Source organism: Chanodichthys erythropterus, chromosome 1, assembly GCF_024489055.1.
Source record: "Chanodichthys erythropterus isolate Z2021 chromosome 1, ASM2448905v1, whole genome shotgun sequence".
Classification (NCBI taxonomy): domain Eukaryota; kingdom Metazoa; phylum Chordata; class Actinopteri; order Cypriniformes; family Xenocyprididae; genus Chanodichthys; species Chanodichthys erythropterus.
Genome location: NC_090221.1, coordinates 13,308,865 through 13,330,186, shown reverse-complemented (window position 1 = coordinate 13,330,186; position 21,322 = coordinate 13,308,865). Strand labels below are relative to the sequence as shown.

The 21,322-nt window shown below is 37.7% G+C and overlaps 1 protein-coding gene across 1 annotated transcript; it reads left to right on the top strand.

The window, feature by feature from the left end:
- The first annotated feature begins 679 nt into the window (after positions 1-679).
- Positions 680-14,743, top strand: glra4a (glycine receptor, alpha 4a). The gene is given in 10 exon segments (XM_067380871.1): positions 680-749; positions 752-791; positions 841-926; positions 2,191-2,258; positions 2,865-3,088; positions 4,577-4,659; positions 7,476-7,613; positions 7,856-8,070; positions 9,297-9,446; positions 14,450-14,743. Coding segments are annotated over 10 exon segments (1,368 nt in total).
- The last annotated feature ends 6,579 nt before the right edge of the window (positions 14,744-21,322 follow it).

The following is a 21,322-nucleotide window of genomic DNA, read 5'->3' as shown; positions in this document are numbered from 1 at the left end:
TTCAAGTACAGCAATTCACCTGTGAGTTTCCACTAAAATTCACGCCACATTTTCTGTGGTAAAAACACTGAGAAAAACTCATTGATCAGAAAGTTTGGCACTGGGAGGTCAGGACAGTGAGTCTGATGACCTTCTGTTGCTCAGGGGCAGGGGACTGGGGTCATGACTGATCTGCTTAAAACTGAATCAAAAGCACAGGGAGAAAACACTTCTTCTGAAGTGAAAGATCCAGAAAGAGAAAGATCCAGTCAAATCCAGGACTCCAGCCTCTGGGATCCACTTGCTCAAGCCACTTGCTTGGCAGGTCTGTCAGGGACAGACTGAGTCCCGCTGGAACTGGAATCAAAGTCTTCTCCCCCTAACTGCGACATTCACAGCATTTCAATTGAGCCATCAGTCTGTCAGACACAATGCCTCCCCCTGCCTAGGGATTTAGGGGGTTCGGTTTTTCTTTGCCATGATCATTGAGTCAGGCTTCTGTAGAAACAGCACGAAGAATGTATGTTTAATGCATTATGCCTCTGTATTCCCTGGGAAAAGACCAGTATTGTGGGTCACAAGTTTAATTTTGGATGCTGCTTTGCTACTTCCACCAGCTAGACTAACATGAAAATGCATGCTGGTCCTTTCAGCAAGTCTATTTGAACAGTTCTTTATAAAAGTTCCATTAAAACTATTTATGACGCTTTTCTCTGTCATTATCACTGACTGTATCTATTGTCCTTTATCTCACCTTTCTCTTTCTGGCTTCATTCTACATCCTTTACTCTTTGCTTTCTGTATCTCTGGCAGACAGGGCTCCTGTAAAGAGGAGATAAAGTCCTCCAGCAGGCCAGGCCCGAAGCCTATGTCCCCATCAGACTTTCTGGACAAGCTGATGGGAAGAACCTCCGGCTATGACGCTCGCATCAGACCCAACTTCAAAGGTGTGACAGAACATAAACAAACAGGCTTTTGTTGGGATATATGCAACATAACCTATAGCATGAGACTGGAAGCAGCTTGACAGTAGTGGCTCCTGCAAACTTAAATGAGGTGACAGTAGATAGAACCCAGTGACCTGACCTGTGTGTTATTACTACAAATAATAAAAAAAAATAATACTTCTAAAGGTGTTCTGTTCTTATTAGCATAATTAATAAGGGTTCATTCTGTTCTGATGAATAATGTCTAATATATATATATTAATAAGTTATGTACACCCCTGTAAATATATATATATATATAAAGCTGTCCTCATCACTTTCCTCCTGACTGCTCTCCTCACTATCTTCTTTTCTCTAGAACATGGAAAATGATGATAGTGATTTTTATTAAATTTTATTTTACTAACATTAACGACACAGACAACAGCAAGAATATTAGGCTGGGGTCACTTTAAGAAAGAAAGCACGGACCGAAATCGAATAACTGACACACATCCGGTTTCTTTCTCAACTGTTCACTTATGACATAACCAAAAGAAATTTTGTGTGTATGTGTCCATTCAAGTGTAAGTAAACGCGAAAAAGGAATTAATTCGGTGTCTGACTCTTTCTGACTCTCTCTCTCTCTCTCTCTCTCTCTCTGCATGCGCGTTTCGGGGGTGTGCTGTGCGCACAGATAACAGCTCGAGAGTCCCGGTTTTCGCCTCTTCTACGCTTTTAAAATCGTTTAAATGTGTTAATTGGCGAGACAAAACACGTCCAAATGATAAACTTTCACTCTATGATGGATAAATCTAGCATTTAATCCACGAATCACATGCATGCCGAACCTTATCCGTACGGATCACGGATTAACTGCGATCCATTGCACACCTAATAATTAAAGAACACACTTGATTGCTATCTTACCAGAGATCCTACTCCAGTAAGTAAACGTGTCCAAGTGAACTTGTCCTCAAAAATGTTGGTACTCAAAAACGCTTCCCTCCATGTTTTCTGTGCTGCTTGTTTATAGCTAAAATTTTGTATTTCTTTTTTTTTTAAATTTTAGTAAGGTTTTTGTTTTTTCGTTCTAATATATATTGTATGTTTGGGTTAAGTTACGGTTAAGTTTAAGTTAAATTTAAATTTTTGTGATAACTATTTTTTGGTGAGCTAGCCCTTTAAGTTCCACTAGTCCCACTATTTATTTTTAATTCACTCTCCAAGCATTGACAAAAGTGTAAGTCTAAACATAAGAAACTTCTCTTCTCTGTTTCAACAGGACCACCAGTGAATGTCACCTGTAATATTTTCATCAACAGCTTTGGATCCATTACTGAGACAACTATGGTATGTTACAACACTGATTCATTTTAGTTTAAAATCAAAGATCGAGCATTGAGCTCGGTTTTCTGAAATGCAAAGCGGAATTCTTTTTTGGGCAGCACGCTCTGTTGTATTTCTATTATATTTCTGCGGGGTGAGTTCTAGTTGCTTGCCTGACTTCTTGAGGAGCAAATCACTTAGAAGTTTAGAGTCCAGTGGGTCAGCTGATGTGCTGATAATGAACTGTCCACCATGCAATTAAAAATGAAAAATTGGGAGAACGACCAGGAACTTAAGGGGGAAAAAAATGAAAGGGTAATACACCCATCCTCTAAAGCCTGCACTTACAGCTAAGTGTCTCTGTCAGCATGTTTCAGTTGACTGTTACAGATTGCCGTTGTTAGCGGTCTGTTAGTCGGTTAATCTGAGACAAGTCACTGGAAATGGAACAGAAATTAATGCCAAGGGAGAACAAGTTATTTACCTGCAATTCAAGAGCATATTTGATTTAGTCTGCGTTAGACTTGCAATTAAAAAAGAACAATAGTTCTAAAAAGAACACAAATAATTAACAAGTCCAGAAATTAAATTAGATTTCAGGACCCAACACATTTATTCTTCTTCCTACAGGATTACAGGCTTAACGTCTTTCTACGCCAGCAGTGGAACGACCCTCGATTGGCCTATAGTGAATATCCTGATGCATCTCTAGACCTGGACCCTTCTATGTTAGACTCCATATGGAAACCTGACTTGTTCTTTGCTAATGAGAAAGGTGCAAACTTCCATGAAGTCACAACAGACAACAAGCTGCTGAGGATATTTCAGAACGGGAATGTGCTTTACAGCATTAGGTAAGCAGAGAAATCTAAACAGATTTCTGAGGACAAAGGGGAATTAACAAGAATTAGTGCAGAAGGGCGATAGGATTTAGCATGAAAAGATCCCTGCAAAATATGTTAAAGAAGTGAGTTGGGCTAAAATAAATAGGAATAGTTAACAGCACAATGATCGCAATGGAGTTTGTGCAATTATTAATCATAGAAAATATACAATACATAATATGATAGATGTTATGTGGCCTTCTATCTCCCTAGAAGAGGGAGAAGATTGTTATTAAGTTAGATCTAAGGATGGATGTAATTGCAATTAATAGTGCCAAGGTCCCTCTTTGGAAACACGTGTTGAGAAGCCAAAAAAGGTTTCCACATCAGAGTAAGTGTAGATATTTTGGTGTTTGAATTTAGGGTTATCACAGCACAAAAGCACTCTTCAAAAAAAGCACTGGTGGCTTTGTCTTTCTCGGAGGCATTGCATTACAGCAGGTAATTACACTGTTTCCTCTATCCAAACTTTCAAATAGCGGTGACTGATCTTCAAGGCTAAAACTTTAATGTATCAGCAGCACGATAATCAAGTGGAAAGAAAAGATAGTTTGCTTTTACTAAGAAGGCATGTGATAAAAACTGAGCAATTCACGTCTCATTTAGGAATTCACTTTGCAATCACAAATTAAAGGGAAAAGTGTACAGCCATGGATCTTGCAGAGATGGTATAAACTGGGATTTTGATTAATGGTGCGTTCTGAAATTATTATTCTGCCTCTACAAGAATTGTTCACACATAAATAAAAATTAAAATTATGTCAATTAATGCATGTTGTTCTAAAAATTATTTTTGAATAATGTACTGGTTGTTTTATACACTTTCAATTACTGGGGTCTAGAGCTTTCAAGGTTGAAAACGATCATTGAAATATTATGAAATATCATAAAAGCAGTCCATACAACTTATGCACAATATTCAAAGTCTTCTGAAGATTTATTGCCACAAATGGATCATAATTTAAGATGCAATTCAATCAAAATTTGCACCTCCAGTGAGCTGATATCCATGGTGACCAGATCAGTAGTCAACAAATCATTCAAACCAGATCATTCAAATTCATTCAAAAATGTATATCTTTAAACGATTCATTCAAAAGATCTCATCAAGAATTGTTAATTCACAAATCACTACTCGGCTCATAAACAATCCAAATACTTCAAAATACTTAGAATATAGTGTGTGAGTCATATGAACCACTTTTACGATAACTCTAAGTTTGAAAGCTCCATCCTTGTTAAAAAAAAAACACAAAAAAAAACATTGAGTATATAATGACAATTTTTTCATTTTCAACTATCCTTTCTGTCTCCGCTTTTCCTCCTCAGTGTTCCTTGCAAGCTATTTTTTGGTCTTTCTCTATCCTCTACTTAACACCTTTTTCTGCCCTTTGTGGTTTCACTCTTTCCACTGACTATTCCCCACTTTCTGCTTTCCTGTTTTGCGCTCTGTCTCAGGCTAACACTCATCCTGTCTTGTCCCATGGACTTGAAGAATTTCCCTATGGACATTCAGACCTGTACCATGCAGCTAGAAAGCTGTGAGTACTCTATTCTTCTCTTCATCTCTCCCTCCCCCATCTCTCCTCACCTTCCCCTCTTCACACTTTGCTGCATTCGATTCTTCTGACACTTTTTAATATATGCACGATAGCTATGAAGGTGAAACACAATGAATGAATTATTCTACGTGTATTAGAAAGCCTCCCTATGTATACTGTTGTGGATGGTGAATGTAAACACTACCATTTTGTCATGTTTTTTAAAGAAAAGTCTCATATGCTCACAAGGCTGCATTTACTTGATAAACAATACAGTAAAAACACAAATATTGTGAAATATTAATACAATTTAAAATAAGTTTTTTTATTTTCATATGTAATTTATTCCTGTGTTGTCAATCCTAAATTTTCAGCATCATACTCCAGTCTTCAGTGTCACATGATCTATCAGAAATCATTCTAAAATGCTGATTTGGTGCTCAAGAAACATTTATCATTATTATTATCATCACAGTTAAAAACAATTGCACTGCTTAATATTTTTGTGGAAACTATTTTGTCTTCTTTTTCAGAAGTTACTGACCCCAAACTTTAGAATGGTAGAGCATATCATGAACTGTTGTCATTAATATCCTGTTAAGACAGCAATGACAATTAAATTTCTGTTTATTTCTACTTGTGAGCAAGATAACCCTGAGCATTATGGGATAAAAAAATGTGCAGAAAAGAAATAACTCAAAACAGTTTTCTATGTCTAATTGCACAAAAAGAGGAATAATCGGTAAGAGGAAGTATCAACGATACAGCATCCTCATTTTAAAATGGTGCGGTGTCCTTCCTTATTACCTTGATAAAAAGAGGGAGGCAAAGAAATAGACTATTCACCACCTCAGTGCCCTTAGAGCAGATAGCATCTTAACTCCCAGAACCAATTTAAAGGATATCAATAATGAAACTTTCATTTTGTGTCCCCTTTATTATGTGACCCACCTCAGTTGCCCGAAAGGATTTTATTTCACCTCCATGAGACAAAAGAACTCCCCTTTTTAACTACAAGAAGAGCCAAATGAGATGTCCGTGCAGAAATGCACTGCAGATGCCACTTGACAGAGCTTGACATCTGGATTTGCATTTTGAATTATTTGATTTAAACCCCAATTCATGTGTGTGGTGACCAAAGACAGCACCTCTACATTCAGTGACTCATATGGTTTAAAAGATTTAGGCAACACACTACACCAAGACAGCATGTTTTACTGTCCTTTCTGCGTCCTCTGTATGTCTACAGTATTTATTCAATGAGTGGAAAAAGCCCTCCGTAGCCGCTGTTAAAATTGCCCTCTTCTAAGGAGTAGGTTCAGACAGAGTGAGACACACACAGGAAGACGGGCAGGTTTAACTGTCTAACAAAGCCTTTATGGAGGGCGTAATCATTTCCGATTAGACAAGAGCACCTTTTTAGGGCTATGGAAGGGCACGCTGAACACTGTTTTGACAAGTGTTGGGACACAGCTGAAGGGTGGGATCACCTTGTCTGGAAAGGACACATCCAGGTAGAGAAATCCGATGATGGAGTGTTAAAGCAAAGGTGTAAGCAGAAAAAAAAAGGAGGAAAGTAAGTTCGGGGCACTTGGTAGGCAAAAGTGTTTTCAAGGGAATATATATTTCAAACAGAATAACACAATGACAAAGGCACAAAAAAAAGAGGACTATTGGAAAAGTAGACAAATGTAAGATTATTGTAAACACACAATATGTGATTCTTTAGCATTAAGGCTTTACATTTTTCTTTTTTTTGGGGGGGGGGGGTATTCTTATTATTATTATTATATAGATATAGATTAACAGGTGCTTCTGTGGATTATAATGGGCACACAAATCAAATATTCTTATATGACCCAGAGTGACACGTTTGGGGTCAGTAAGAATTTTTTTTTTAAAGGAAATTAAATTGCTTTTATTGAGCAAGAATACATTCAACTGATCTAGAGTGAAAGCAAAGACATTTATAAATATATGTGAAATAAATGCTATTTATTTATTTTCCTTTGCATTCAAAGAATCCCCCCCAAAAATGTACTTTCCACAAAAATATTAAGCAGCACAGCTGTTTTTAATATTGATAATAATTAAAATATGAAGAATATAAAAATAATATATTGCATATAGTGCCTTTTTGATATAGTATAGTGACACTTGAGGCTAGAATAGGCACAAAAAAAAACAAAAAACATTTCCTCATCTTGGAAAAACATTCATATTTCTTGTACTAGTTTGAATACAATGTTTGAAACCACACCAAACTTTTCAAAGACATCATGACATTCAAGGACTTCATCCTTTTTTCATGGGTTTGTTGTTTTGAAGACGGAGGGGGACGGGGAGGTTTGTGAATAATAGATGTCTTTGTAACATTCCTGAGGGTCTCTGATAGACATCAATATTATTCAGATTTGTCAAGTATTCTACACTGTTATTGCATACCTCATGCATTTTTAATAGGCTCCTAATCTCACCATGTACTACAGAGGGAGAGACCTGTTAGAAATTATGTGGGGGATGTGAAGAATTTGAGGCAAGGAGTGAAAAAAGAAAAAATATATATATAATAATAATATGAGAAAGAAAGATTTCCAATTAATTTGCTCAAATACTTTGTTGGTTGTATATAAACATCGTCACTTTTCCAAGGTCCGTACAAGACATTCAATCTAAATATCTACCACTTTGGTTTTTTGTCTGTCAGGTGACCTTTAATGCAGCGTACAAAGTATTGGATGAGAGTGGACAGGTGCAATTCACACTTTTATGCACATATATGCATTTTCTATCTCATTATCTCTCCCTTTTCACAGTTGGTTACACCATGAACGATCTGATCTTCGAGTGGCTTTCTGAAAGCCCAGTGCAGGTGGCAGATGATTTAACTCTTCCTCAGTTTTTACTAAAGGAGGAAAAAGATCTCGGCTACTGCACTAAGCATTACAACACAGGTACAAATTCCACTACAACCTTCATGCATGCCAAATAATATCTATATAAAAAAAATCATCATATACACTGTTGTATACAGAATTGTTTTTAAGGTCCTCTAATGATTTTTGTAAATTAATTTATGGTGTTGCCCTTACATGAACCAGCAATATGACAATAATGACTAGATGTAAACAACAATGCATTAAAAGTTGCCATACGTAGTTACTTACCTACTATGAAACTCTTTGTGTTCTCCTAGGTAAATTCACCTGTATTGAGGTGAAGTTTCACTTAGAGAGACAGATGGGCTACTATCTCATTCAGATGTACATCCCCAGCCTGCTGATTGTTATTCTGTCTTGGGTGTCTTTCTGGATCAACATGGATGCTGCCCCTGCTCGGGTAGGCTTGGGTATCACCACTGTGCTGACCATGACCACCCAGAGCTCTGGCTCACGAGCCTCTCTACCCAAGGTAACCAAAATGTTAAAAAAGGTTAAAAAAAAAAATAGAGAAACATTTCAGAAATCAGATGAGTGAAATAATGAGACAATCAATGAAAATGAGGAATAAAAACACATGAGAGCAGAGAGAGGTGAGAATAAGCTTGAAGTGCCTATTTTAATCATTAAAAATAGTTAAATTGCTTCGGTTTAAAGATTTGTTAACAAAAAAAAAAAATGAACAAAAACATTTTTTAGCTTTATGTTGTTTTACATGATTTCTATCAACAATTCCATTTACTTAACGGTTCCATAAACAGTTCTTTTTACACTTTTAAAGAAGTCTGAAAAAACGCAACTTCAGACTTCAACATAAACACTGCATGATTACAGAGGCGTAAAACTCGTTAGTGCCACCCAATTCTTTCAAATTTTGCACAGACCTCAAGGGCCATGAGTCGAACATGCCCACTGAGTTTCATTCCTTCATTCCATGCCTAATAGGTGCTCAAAATTCATTGGCCGATGGTGGCCATGTTTTTTGAGATACGTAAATGTTCTCATAGTTCATCATGGCACCTTGGACAAAGACACTGCATGCCAAATTTCAAGTCAATCAGACTAACAGTTAAGTAGTTATAGACATTTTCCTTTTTTTTTTTTTCCTGATATAGCACCACCAAGGGGCCAATTGCTTTTTTTTTTTTTTTTTTCAACTGAAAATTAAACCCATAGGTGTTCAGGGTTTGGTGAAAGTATCTCATTTCATTCACAAGTTATAGCCCTGTCAGGCCAATTGTGGTGAGCCTTGGTGACATTGTAGATGGTGTAAGTACTACCAACCCTCAAAATTTGAAGTCACTTTTGGTTTGCCCTATCACTGTTAGGGGAGAATGCTGATCCTTGGAAATGTTAACATTTACAATAGGGTTTCAGCGCTACGTGCTCAAAGTTCTCGAACCCCTAATAATTGTAGAATTGCACAGAACCCGTTTTAAAATATGAAATGTTTTCTTTGCCTATCATTTGGTCTACGTGTTTATAAAAGTATGAGTTTTTAAATATTTATTTAAACTATGTCCTTTTTAGATGTTGTAGCCCTTACGGATCTTTGTAAAATGTGTGCTGCTTTCTGTGGAAAGGTATCAACTCATAGGCTTATGAAAAGGATGAGCCCAAAGTCAACACAACCTCATTATTCCTAGCAATGCCCTTATTGATTATCTATTGATGTTGCTTTGACCTTCTACATCCCAGGTGTCATACGTAAAGGCCATTGACATCTGGATGGCTGTTTGTCTGCTGTTCGTGTTTGCTGCATTGTTGGAGTATGCAGCAGTCAACTTCGTCTCAAGGCAACACAAAGAGTTCATCAGGCTGCGCAAGAAGCAGCGAAGGCAGAGAATAGTAAGTGTGATGAACACGCTCATACGTACACACGCAAACAAATACAGGCTGCTCTGTTACCCTGGATTACCACTTTTACTCGCATCTCTTCTCATTGTGCTCAGCCACATCCAAACACTGGCAACGGCCACACTACAGCTGGCTGTCACATCTCGTGTGGGGGAATTCAGATCAGCCTGTTTCCATAGTGAGCAGTCCCCTGTGCTGAGCCCACTATTTGTGCCACCTTGTAAAGCCTTGCCACAGCCAATTTCCAAAGGCCAACAACCTGCTTCCTGATCCGAGATCACAGACACAGCCTGAAATGCTAAAGAGGTTTCTAAATGAAAAGCTTAGAAAATACCCCAGGGCTTTGGAGAGTAAAATCAATCTGAAAACATAAAATGTTAACAGATTTTATATTTAATTTCTATAAGTACTTCAATGTAAAATTCTTGACTGATAAACATCAAAGCCCAACAATCACATTTAAAACTGTTGGCTAAAACATCTAGGGCACTTTCCAGGCTTGTACAACAGCATTTGCTGTCCAAGCTCACAGTGCTGGAGATTTACGAGTGTGTTTGTTGGATCTGAATCAATAATGAGAGAAAAATGAGAATTACTCCCTTTAAGAATGAGGCATTTCTCCTCCCCCTCCTGCCTCTGAAATCTTGGCAGCCATTACTCTTTGTCCTGTTCTCTCCCGCCAAGAAAGTCTCTGGTCTGAATGATCAATCTGGGTGGTATCGATGCATGGGTCACTGGCTAAGAGAGCTGTTAGGCTGATGGACCAACTACTGGCCAGGATAATCAATACAACAAATCCTTGGCTTCATCCTGCTTTAATAACACTATAGACAAATTAGGCCACATGTTCCTGCTCAAAAAAACACTAACAGATGGGAGGGGACTGAGCAGACTTAGAGGATCTTGCCTGTTTTAGGGATGCGCAAAACTACATATTTTCAAAATTAACCAGTTGTGGGTTGCCTGAATGACTAGTAAACCTATTGGATGCAAGATAACCCTGCGTTTATATAAGACATGATTATTTTGTGTATACTACTAATACAGTTACATATTTATGCGCTAAATAAAAATACCCTGCGATTGTACTTTTAGTATACTTAAAGTCTACTAAATTGGAACAACTAATTTTGTACTAAATGCACTTTAATTGTGCGGAGGTAGTGTTTAGGTCTAACTAAACATATACTTAAGTATATTTGATTGTGCTAAAGTGGAAATATTGCAAGTATACTTTAGGTACACTTTAAATATCTTGCATTTAAAGGCTACTCAAATAAATTAAAGGAACTCTTTTTAATCAGAGAATAGCATCAAGTCAGTTAAACTCCTCGGATATTGATCTGGTCCGTTTAGTAGCCAAGGGGGTTATTAATCAGTTTCAGCTGCTTTGGTGTTATTGAAATTAACAACAGGTGCACTAGATGGGCATCAATGAGATGACCCCCAAAACAGGAATGGATTTACAGATGGAGGCCACTGACATTTCTTTCCTTACTCATCTTTTCTGACTGTTTTTCTCTAGTTTTACATTTGGCTAGGGTCAGTGTCACTACTGGTAGCATGAGGCAATACCTAGACCCTACAGAGGTTGCACAGGCAGTCCAACTCCTCCAGGATGGCACATCAATATGTGCCATTGCCAAAAGATTTGATGTTTCTTCCAGCACAGTCTCAAGAGCATGGACGAGATTCCAGGAGACAGGCAGTTACTCTAGGAGAGCTGGACAGGGCAGCAGAAGGTCCTTAACCCATCAGCAGGACCGGTATCTGCTCCTTTGTGCAAGTATAATCAGAATGAGCACTGCCAAAGCCCTACAAAATGACCTCCAGCAGGCCACTGGTGTGAATGTCTCTGACCAAACAATCAGAAACAGACTTCATAAGGGTGGCCTGAGGGCCCGACGTCCTCTAGCGGGCCCTGTGCTCACTGCCCGGCACCGTGGAGCTCGATTGGCATTTTCCATTGAACACCAGAATTGGCAGGTCCACCACTGTGTGCTTTTCACAGATGAAAGCAAGTTCACCCTGCAGCACAGGGTGACAGACGTGAAAGGGTCTGGAGAAGCCTTGGAGAACATTATGCTGCCTGTAACATCGTTCAGCATGACCGGTTTGGTGGTGGGTTAGTGATGGTCTGGGGAGGCATATCCATGGAGGGACACACAGATCTCTACATGCTAGACAATGGCACCCTGACTGCCGTTAGGTATTGGGATGAAATCCTTGGACCCATTGTCAGATCCTACGCTGGTGCAGCGGGTCCTGGGTTCCTCCTGGTGCACGACAATGCCCGGCCTCATGTGGCGAGAGTATGCAGGCAGTTCCTGGAGGATGAAGGAATTGATACCACTGAATGGCCCCCACGCTCGCCTGACCTAAATCCAATAGAACACCTCTGGGACATTGTGATTTGGTCCATCCGACACCACCAGGTCGTACCTCAGACTGACCTCCAAGAGCTCAGTGATGCCTTTGTCCAGATCTGGGAGGAAATACCCCAGAATATTATTATTATTTATATTTAGTTTTTTTTTTCTTCAGTTTTAGTAATTTTAGTGCACTTATTTCAGTTAGTTGCCAAGGCAACATTATTGATTTTTATTTACATTTTTTCATCTAATATTTGTATTTTATTCAATCTTTATTTCAATTACCGAAAACCATTTTAATAGTTGTAGTAAACAATAACTACACTGAGCGTTGCTGCATTCAAAAACATCTAGTTGCATCTGATTTAAACATCAGCATGAACATTATCCACTTGTGTAAACTTTATCAAGTTTTGCTGAAGTGTCTGGAAGATGGTCGGATTTAGCTTGAGTGTGCACTTTATTGGAGCGTCCCCCATCAACCTGCAAAGAAGTGTACAGTCGCAAGCAGTGTTGCCTAGCAACTTGGTGCTGGAGAGCAGCGGCATGATAGCTGTTGTCTTTTAAATTCTTGTTTACTCACTTGCCAATATTAATGAAAATGAGCCTGCTCAGCCTGCCTAGAAATGTTATGCATTTGATGGTTGAAAGTGCACTGAACTGTGCAAGATACATAAGAATGACAGATTGATGGATGGATGGATGTGCTCTATTGATCCCCAGAAGTTAATTTAGGGAAAGAACAAGACAGATGTTCCAAACTGTTATATAAGCGGAACTAAGAAACAAGACATTTCATTCTTCCTTGATGGAGGTTCGAACCAGGCAGCCAGGAAGCTTTGACTCACTACGGAGAGTGAACAAGCTCCTTGGTAATAACACCAGCAAACTCAACTAGCACTGCAGCACCTGTGCCAGGGTAAAAATACCATCTGTGTCCCCATCTTATTTGCCCACGGGCAAACACTTGAGTCCCATAAACCCAGAATCCTACCATCCTGCTGGCCCAGTTCTCAGCTGGTATAAACATACTTCTCAAGTGAACTACTTACAATTGTCGTTTATTCCTGATAGTAATTGGTCTCATGTGACCACTTGTGATTGGATATAGAAATGGATGTTAATGCCAGGTGTAATATGGGACATTAGTCTTTACACGCTTCCCTTATACCCCTTAACTGTGTACAGCAATTCAAAAATGATTCTGCCAACAACAGCTTGGAAATTCCAACCTGATCTCACAGAATGTTACAAGGTGGCGATTACGTATGAATTCATACAGTGTGAATTGTACAAAATTGTATGATTAGTAGAAAAAAGTAAGCATGAAGATCCACCCTTAATATAACACATCACTGGGGCGTGGGCAATCATACGAAAATGTACAGACTTGCATGAATTAGCCACCAATTCGCCAAAACGTGTTGGGAATTCAGCATATGTATTTAAGCACATTTTCAAATTACTCTTGTGCAAATGTAGACATTTGCTAAAGCTAATAAATAAATTTAGCAAATGCAGAAGCTTGTTTCATACTGAAAAGTTTTTGCAGCAGAATTCTTTTTACACGCTAGACTCAGATTCTGAGTCTGGACATGGCCTGGTCATGATTAATAAGGTAAGCAATGACCCAAGCTCTGTTCATAGGTGACATTAACTCACTTTAAGGGTGCCTTTATCTTTAACCAAACACATCATTAGTCCTAGGCACGTGATTGACTGGACTGTTTTTAAGCGCAAGCAGAGGATTTAATGAAGAACTAAAAGAGAACTTAATCTTCTTATCCTCTTGAGGAAAGGGGTAATTTGTCATAGATTGACAGATAAACTGAATCAAATGACTAATTTATTTGGCATTAGAGGCAAGAACTAAGCCAATGTGTGACATGTGAAAAAGTAGAGGAGAATACTAAAGAACTAAAGTCTTTGTCAGGAAAAGCACTCTTACGTCCATTTTCACAGATTTTTTTTTTTTTTTTTTTTTTCCTATTTAACAACATGCAAAATATCTGCTAAGAAAGGTAAGAAAAATAAACTTGTTTTCCCTTTTAATTAAGTTTACTATTCTTACCGCATAGGCAGATTTTTTTCTTATTTTAAGCATAACCTCTATATTTTTTAGACTAAGTTAATACTTTTTTCATTTCTTATTCATTTTGCTTCATAAGTAAATGGTACTTGATTTAAGAATGTTTATATATTTGTACTGCAAACAAGACAAAAATACAAGAAGCTCACTTTTTGCAGTAAGTGGACCATGGTAAAAAATAATACTAATATTAATAATAAATAAAATAATTTAAAAAATTTGATTATATAAGCTTTTTTTGTGTTATAATAATATGATGCAAAATAAAAATCCATAAAAGGTGCACAGGTAGCATTAATATACATGCACTTGACATTTGACTTTTTACATATCTACAGTCAAGTATAACCGCCCCCCTAAAAACTAAACGAGTATGTGCTTTCCCACAAACAACTGCAATTTTTCATTGCTTTTATTTTTAAGTGCCCTGCAGTCCTATCAGTTCCTATGATGGAATCACTTTTTAATGTGCTTTATCAAATTTTCTTTGCCTGGCACTAAAAAACACTAAGAAAGCTTTTCTTCTGTTAAAGGAGGAGGAATTTGTTCGAGAAACCCGTGGCTTTTATTTCCGTGGGTACGGACTGGGCCACTGCTTACAAGCTAAAGATGGGACAGCTGTGGAAGGGTCCAACGTATTCACCCCACCACCCCCAGTGCAAGTACTGTACGACGGAGAGGCCATCCGGAAGCGTTTTGTGGACCGAGCCAAACGAATCGATACCATATCCAGAGCAGTATTTCCTCTCAGCTTCCTCATATTTAACGTCTTCTACTGGATCACGTACAAAGTGCTGCGACACGAGGACATCCACACCAACCTGTAATCACTCCTGGTTACGCCACTTGTTCATATTACTGCTTATTTTCTTTCCTTATATGTCCTAATTTTAAACAAAACCGCCTGTCATACTCACACTAGAAGTGTATTTTAAAGGCATATTCACTTCAGAAATGCCATCAGTGCTAAAACCATGTGCTCAGGTGTGACTTCTGGTTTTTAAAGTGCCCACTCAGAGCGAAGGGGGCTCGTAGATGCAAATGCTGCTGTTGGGGATCTGGCTCTCCTCTCTTTCACATCTTCATTCGAGTGGATTGCACTAATAGCCAGTGCTATTGTCCTCACTTTGTAGGCTCCATTTGAGTTATTAGCTGAAAGATTCTCGGTTGGATAGAAAATATTGACTTGAATTTTACCACAAGGCGCATCCTTGAACGAATGTTTTTGAAAACCTCAAAACAAATGTGTTTTTTACAATCCTAAAATGCCAAACTAATGGGCTGTGAAGGGGAGGATAGGGATTTATTATTCATGGGTACAGTTACAGGGGAATGGTGTACTGTTTTACTAAATAATGAGATTATAAATATATATGACTGTATAAAGTGTATATATGCAGAGTTGTTCACAGACTGCAGACAGCACAAATGTGTATTTCTTTTTGTCTTTTGAATTTGAATAAATGGATATTCTACCAGGAGGTCAGACTTGTTTTGTATTTTTGTACAAAAGCACAAAAAAGATACTCTGGTTATTGTAGAGTACCAGGATTGATGTATTACAAACTCTGTTCAGAGTCATTTGTCTGTTATTTTTCATTAACATTAATCATGCTATTTGGAAAATGTAAATATCTAAATCATTCCATCATGTGTTAAATCTCTTAAACTAATGCCCGAAATAAACAGGTGATTTGTGACGCTCTGTCACTGTAGCAGCATTAGGCTTTAATTGTCAACAAACAGAGACATGTATCACACATCACAGCCATTCTTTATTGCTAGCCTCTCAGTCAAACATAAAAGCCGTCGTTTATTTTCCTATCCGGAGAGACGTTGGAGGATGTGCAGAGATGCAGGGTGAAGGAGAAAAGCCTCCGCGCTGAAGAAGGAAGGATGAGGATTTTAATGGGAATCACAAGGTGTTTTTTATCAGCTAATGAGTTTGAAAAGGACTCTGCATTCTTTGCTAATGACAATGAATTAAGGCAGTCAACCTCTGCGCACAGCCCTTTGTCTGAGGAGTAACTAATCTAGTCTTCTGTATGCTAGTGTCTCAAGGGTGAGTGAGCATATGTACAGACGAGCCAGTGGAAAGAAGATGCTTAGTGCAGGAAATGGTAGATGCAGAGAATTGCCACCCTTATTTGTTAACAGATTAACCCTGGTTTCTAACACTTAACCAACAGAGTGATTCACCAACGTTGTTTTAAAGAAAAATGCTCATAATTTTTTATCAAGATGTCATAATTTGCCAGTGAAATTACAGATTTCTCTCTGGTGGTGTGTGTGGAACTTCAACAATGATTTTAACAGCTTAAACCCAGCCCCTTTCTTACAATCAACTGCAAGCTCATAATCTCATATCTTTCTCCATTCAGTCAAAAACTGATGGATGAAACCAAGTCCACACTCTACTTTTTTTCTTTTTTTAATCACTCGGATGTACGCTCAGATGTATGCACCATACAGAATAAAATATCCAATAGCCAATTTCCTTGTGGGTAGCACTCAGACACAAATGTGCCTTGAATGACCTGAGTTCCCAACTCATGGTCCCAAATGGTCCCATGGTTGAATCTGCTATTAAAAAATACAAATCTATCAGAAACCGTTCAAGTCTGTTATGTCACGTCTACACTCAAAAATAAAGGTTCTTTATTGGTATCGATAATTCTATGAAGAACCTTTAAAGGATTAGTTCACTTTAAAATGAAAATTACCCCAAGCTTTACTCACCCTCAAGCCATCCTAGTTGTATATGACTTTCTTCTTTCTGAAGAACACAATCGGAGATATTAAAGCTGCCATTGAATTGAAAATGGAATTTACCTCAGCATAGTTGAATAACCAGAGTTCAGTACATGTAAATGGCATACAGTGAGTCTCAAACACCATTGTTTCCTCCTTCTTATGTAAATCTCATTTGTTTAAAAGACCTCCGAAGAACAGGCGAATCTCAACATAACACTGATTGTTACGTAACACGTAAGTCGGGATCATTAATATGTACGCCCCCAATATTTGCATATGCCAGCCCATGATCGAGGCATTAGACAAGGGCAGCCAGTACTATCGTCTGGATCTGTGCACAGCTGAATCATCAGACTAGGTAAGCAAGCAAGAACAATAGCGAAAAATGGCAGATGGAGCAATAATAACTGACATGATCCATGATATCGTGATATTTGTAAATTGTCTTTCTAAATGTTTCGTTAACATGTTGCTAATGTACTGTTAAATGTGGTTAAAGTTACCATCGTTTATTACTGTATTCATGGAGACAAGAGAGCTGTAGCTATTTTCATTTTTAAACACTTGCAGTCTGTATAATTCAAAAACACAACTTAATTCTTTATAAATCTCTCCAACAGTGTAGCAATAGCCGTTAGCCACGGAGCACTATCAAACTTATTCAGAATCAAATGTAAACATCCAAATAAATACAATACTTACGCGATAAGAAATGCTGCATGATGAACACTTTTAAAGATCCATTTTGAGGGTTATATTAGCTGTGTGAACTTTGTTTATGCAGTGATAGAGTCGAGAGCTCGGGAGGGGGCGGAGAGCGCGCAATTTAAAGGGGCTGCAGCATGAATCGGCGCATTTCTAATTATGCCTCAAAATAGGCAGTTAAAAAAATTTATTTAAAAAAGTCCATGGGGTATTTTGAGCTGCAACTTCACAGACACATTCAGGGGACACCTTAGACTTATATTACATCTTGTAAAAAAACGTTCAATGGCACCTTTAATAAATCCTGACCCATCAGAGCTTTATAATGGCAGGAAGCGATACCAATGAGTATGAGTTGAAGAAAGTGCTTCCAACCACATCCATCCATTATAAACATACTCCACACGACTCTGGGGGGTTGATAAAGGCCTTCTGAAGAGAAACAATGCATTTGTGTTAAAAAAAAAAAAAAAAAACTTATTTAACAAGTTATGTAGTAAAATATCTAGCTTCCGCCAGACTGCCTTCCGTATTCAACTTATGAAGAAAATGTCAACAGGTCAAACTAATTGTTAAGTTTTTAATGCAATATGCTAGTTCAATAGTATATAACAATTAGTTCAAACTTTGGCCTGTGGAGGGCAGTAATACGCTTAGCAGCGTCTACACTGTTGGAATTCTAATAGAGGAGAAGAAGAAGAGAGCTAGTTCAAGATGAGCATTTAAGGTTAAAACTTTTTAAAAACAATTTTCAATTTGTTTCAGAAAATGAGCGATGGTTTCACTAGATAAGACCCTTATTTCTCATCTGGGATCGTGTTGAACAATTTGAAGCTGCAGTGGAACTAATTTTGACCTTCAACTGTTTGGTGCCCATTGAAGTCTACTATAAGGAGAATAATCCTGGAATGTTTTCATCAAAAACTTTAATTTCTTTTCGACTGAAGAAAGAAAGACATGGACATCTTGGATGACATGGGGGTGAGTAAATTATCAGGAAAAGTTTATTTATAAGTGGACTAATCCTTTAAGTATTTGTTCATACAGACATAAAATGTTGTATAAACAGAACAATTCAAGAGTCTATCCTAAAACAACTTTCAGTAAATACAGTTGATCGTTAGCATTAAGTGAGATGCGTATTGTGCAATTCTACTGACTTTACAGTTTAAATACGTGCTGAAATCCAATCCTCCTAGTCCATTCAGCTCCACACTAACTGTGAAGATGTAGGAGTCCAATCAAGCTAGAATTCTTTGCTGTCAAGATTTCAGCCTCCGCTCATTTCAAATAAGTGAGTGTGATGATGGGAATGTGTTTTTTTTTTAATTCAAATACAAACCAACACCCCACTCAAACTGCAGCTAGCCTTGGACAGTTTAGGTTTTCTCAATTTGAGCGAATGTGGTGGCTTGACATATTCGTTTAAGCCCGGCACACATGCTTGACAGTTTAAGTAGATTTTTTTCCAAGAGGAAATCTGGGGGCAATTGGCAAATGTCAGAAAGATTGGCTATTGTATCTCACGATGTGCATTTTCCATGAGAGGCTTTTTGAGTTAACACAGTGGGATACTGCATTTACTGCCTCTGAGAAAGTCTACGCAGACTATGAAAGATAGAATGTGAAAAAGAAAGAAAGAAAGAAAGAAAGAAAGAAAGAAAGAAAGAAAGAAAGAAAGAAAGAAAGAAAGAAAGAAAGAAAGAAAGAAAGAAAGAAAGAATATATCATATTTCATTTTCCCCAACAAGCCTTCGATTTTCTTCGTTTCCTCCAGCCGTAACCCTTTTGTTACATGGAGGTCTTTGGTTTGATTTTTAGGGGCAAACTGTGCCTTTGTAGGATTTAAGAAGATTTTCTAAATCTGCAGCCCATGACTGACAAACACAAAGTAGGACTGTGATTTATAGCATACAACGACACTCCTCCTGCCCTCCCCTCGATCGGTGTATCTCCCGCCAGTGCTGCTTGTATCACAGATACGGAAACTTCTAATGGATTTCAATCACAGAGGAAATCACACAGACGCCTCCCATGAGATTGCTCCGTGGCTCTTCCCCTCAATAAGCGCCAAGGATTCATAAGCTAACATCATTACACCCATATCCCCACAACATTTACTTTTACAAATGTGTGTATCTGATCTGTGCAGGTGTCCTGAGACTTCGGATAATGAGACCTCCGAATATGTGTGTGCATGAGTGGAAATGAGAGGAAATGAGAGATGGATAAAAGAGAAAGAGAGACAGAAAAACAGAGAGACGTGCATTCAAGGACATCCCTGAGAGAAATCAATAAAACAATATTCCTCTACATTTATTGATTCAAATATGCTGTTATGAATGAACTGAAGCCACAGATAAATAATTCGATATTTTGTTTCTCTCACTCTCTCCCTGAAGAATTCTGTTCAAATCACCACAAAGCACAAGCCACACGCATTAGTCATATTCTCTGGAGAGCAATTGAGGTCTTTGCATTTATTGTTCATCTTCATGTATACACTCAATAACATGGGAAGTGGGCAGGGCTGTTGGTGTGATGAATGGGAGGCTCAGATCTTATCCTGGACCTGTCCTTGCACCAACCCAAGGGAATAATCAACATCCGAGTAGAATGTTAATAGATCTTTGGGGAAAGTAATCATGTTGGAAGCACTTTCTCATTCACATGTTCAGCTAGATCAAATCTGAGGGTGGTTGAACTCTGTGTTTGACACTAAATATATACATAACTTAAGCATCCGTTTCCTAATCCAACATATATGCATACACAACAACTCCCTTTGACATATACCATTCAAAAGTTGGTAAGATACAGTATAATTTTATTTTACATTTTTGAAAGAACTATCTTATGCTCACCAAGGTTGCATTTATTTGATCAAATAAAAACAGTAATATTGTGAAATGTTATTACAATTTAAAATAACTGTTTTCTATTTTAATATATTTAAAAATATATTCAGCAGCTATTACTCCAGTATTCAGTAGCCATTACTCCAGTCTTCAGTGTCACATGATCCTTCAGAAATCATTCTAATATGCTGAATTGGTGTTCATGAATTTTTTTTTTTTTTTTTTTTTTTTCATGGTTTTGTAGAAACCATGATACTTTTATTCAGGATTCTTTGATGAATAGAAAGTTTAAAAGAACCATATTTGTTTGAAATAGACTTTTTTATTTTGATCAATTTAATGTGTCCTTGCTGAATAAAGTATTAACTGAACCCAAACTTTTGACGTGTGTATGTGCACTGAAAAGATACACAAAATTTAAAAATCTGGGATGGGTTACTATATTGAATTTAAACGGTCACAAATCAAATAAGCAAATCTGTGACATTTAAGAAATCTCATGTTAATTCAGTTAATTCAATTCTAATGAAAACAATTCTTTTTAAATTAAAAAAAGTACATTTTCATTAGTGGTCTCAGACATCTGGGCCCTACTGCATGTTAAAGGGTTAGTTCACCCAAAAATGAAAATTCTGTCATTATTACTCACCCTCATGCCGTTCCACACCCGTAAGACCTTCATTAATCTTCGGAACACAAATTAAGATATTTTATTTCAAATCCGATGGCTCCGTGAGGCCTTCATAGGGAGTAATGTCACTTCCTCTGTCAAGATCCATAAAGGTACTAAAAACACATCTAAATTAGTTCATGTGAGTACAGTTGTTCAATATTAATATTATAAACCGACGAGAATATTTTGGTGCGGCAAAAAACAAAACAAAATAACGACTTATTTAGTGGTCCGTGTACGTTTTGATAGTTTGTTTTCCTATTTGAAATGAAATATGCAGAAACGAGAAAACGGTCGTTTCCCGTTTTTTCGTTTGTTAAAAAAAAACGGAATAACGAGCTTTTGACTCGATTTTCGTTTTTTCGGGTCACGGATAGAAAACGTAAACACGACTTCAATACTCGTTTTCCACATGT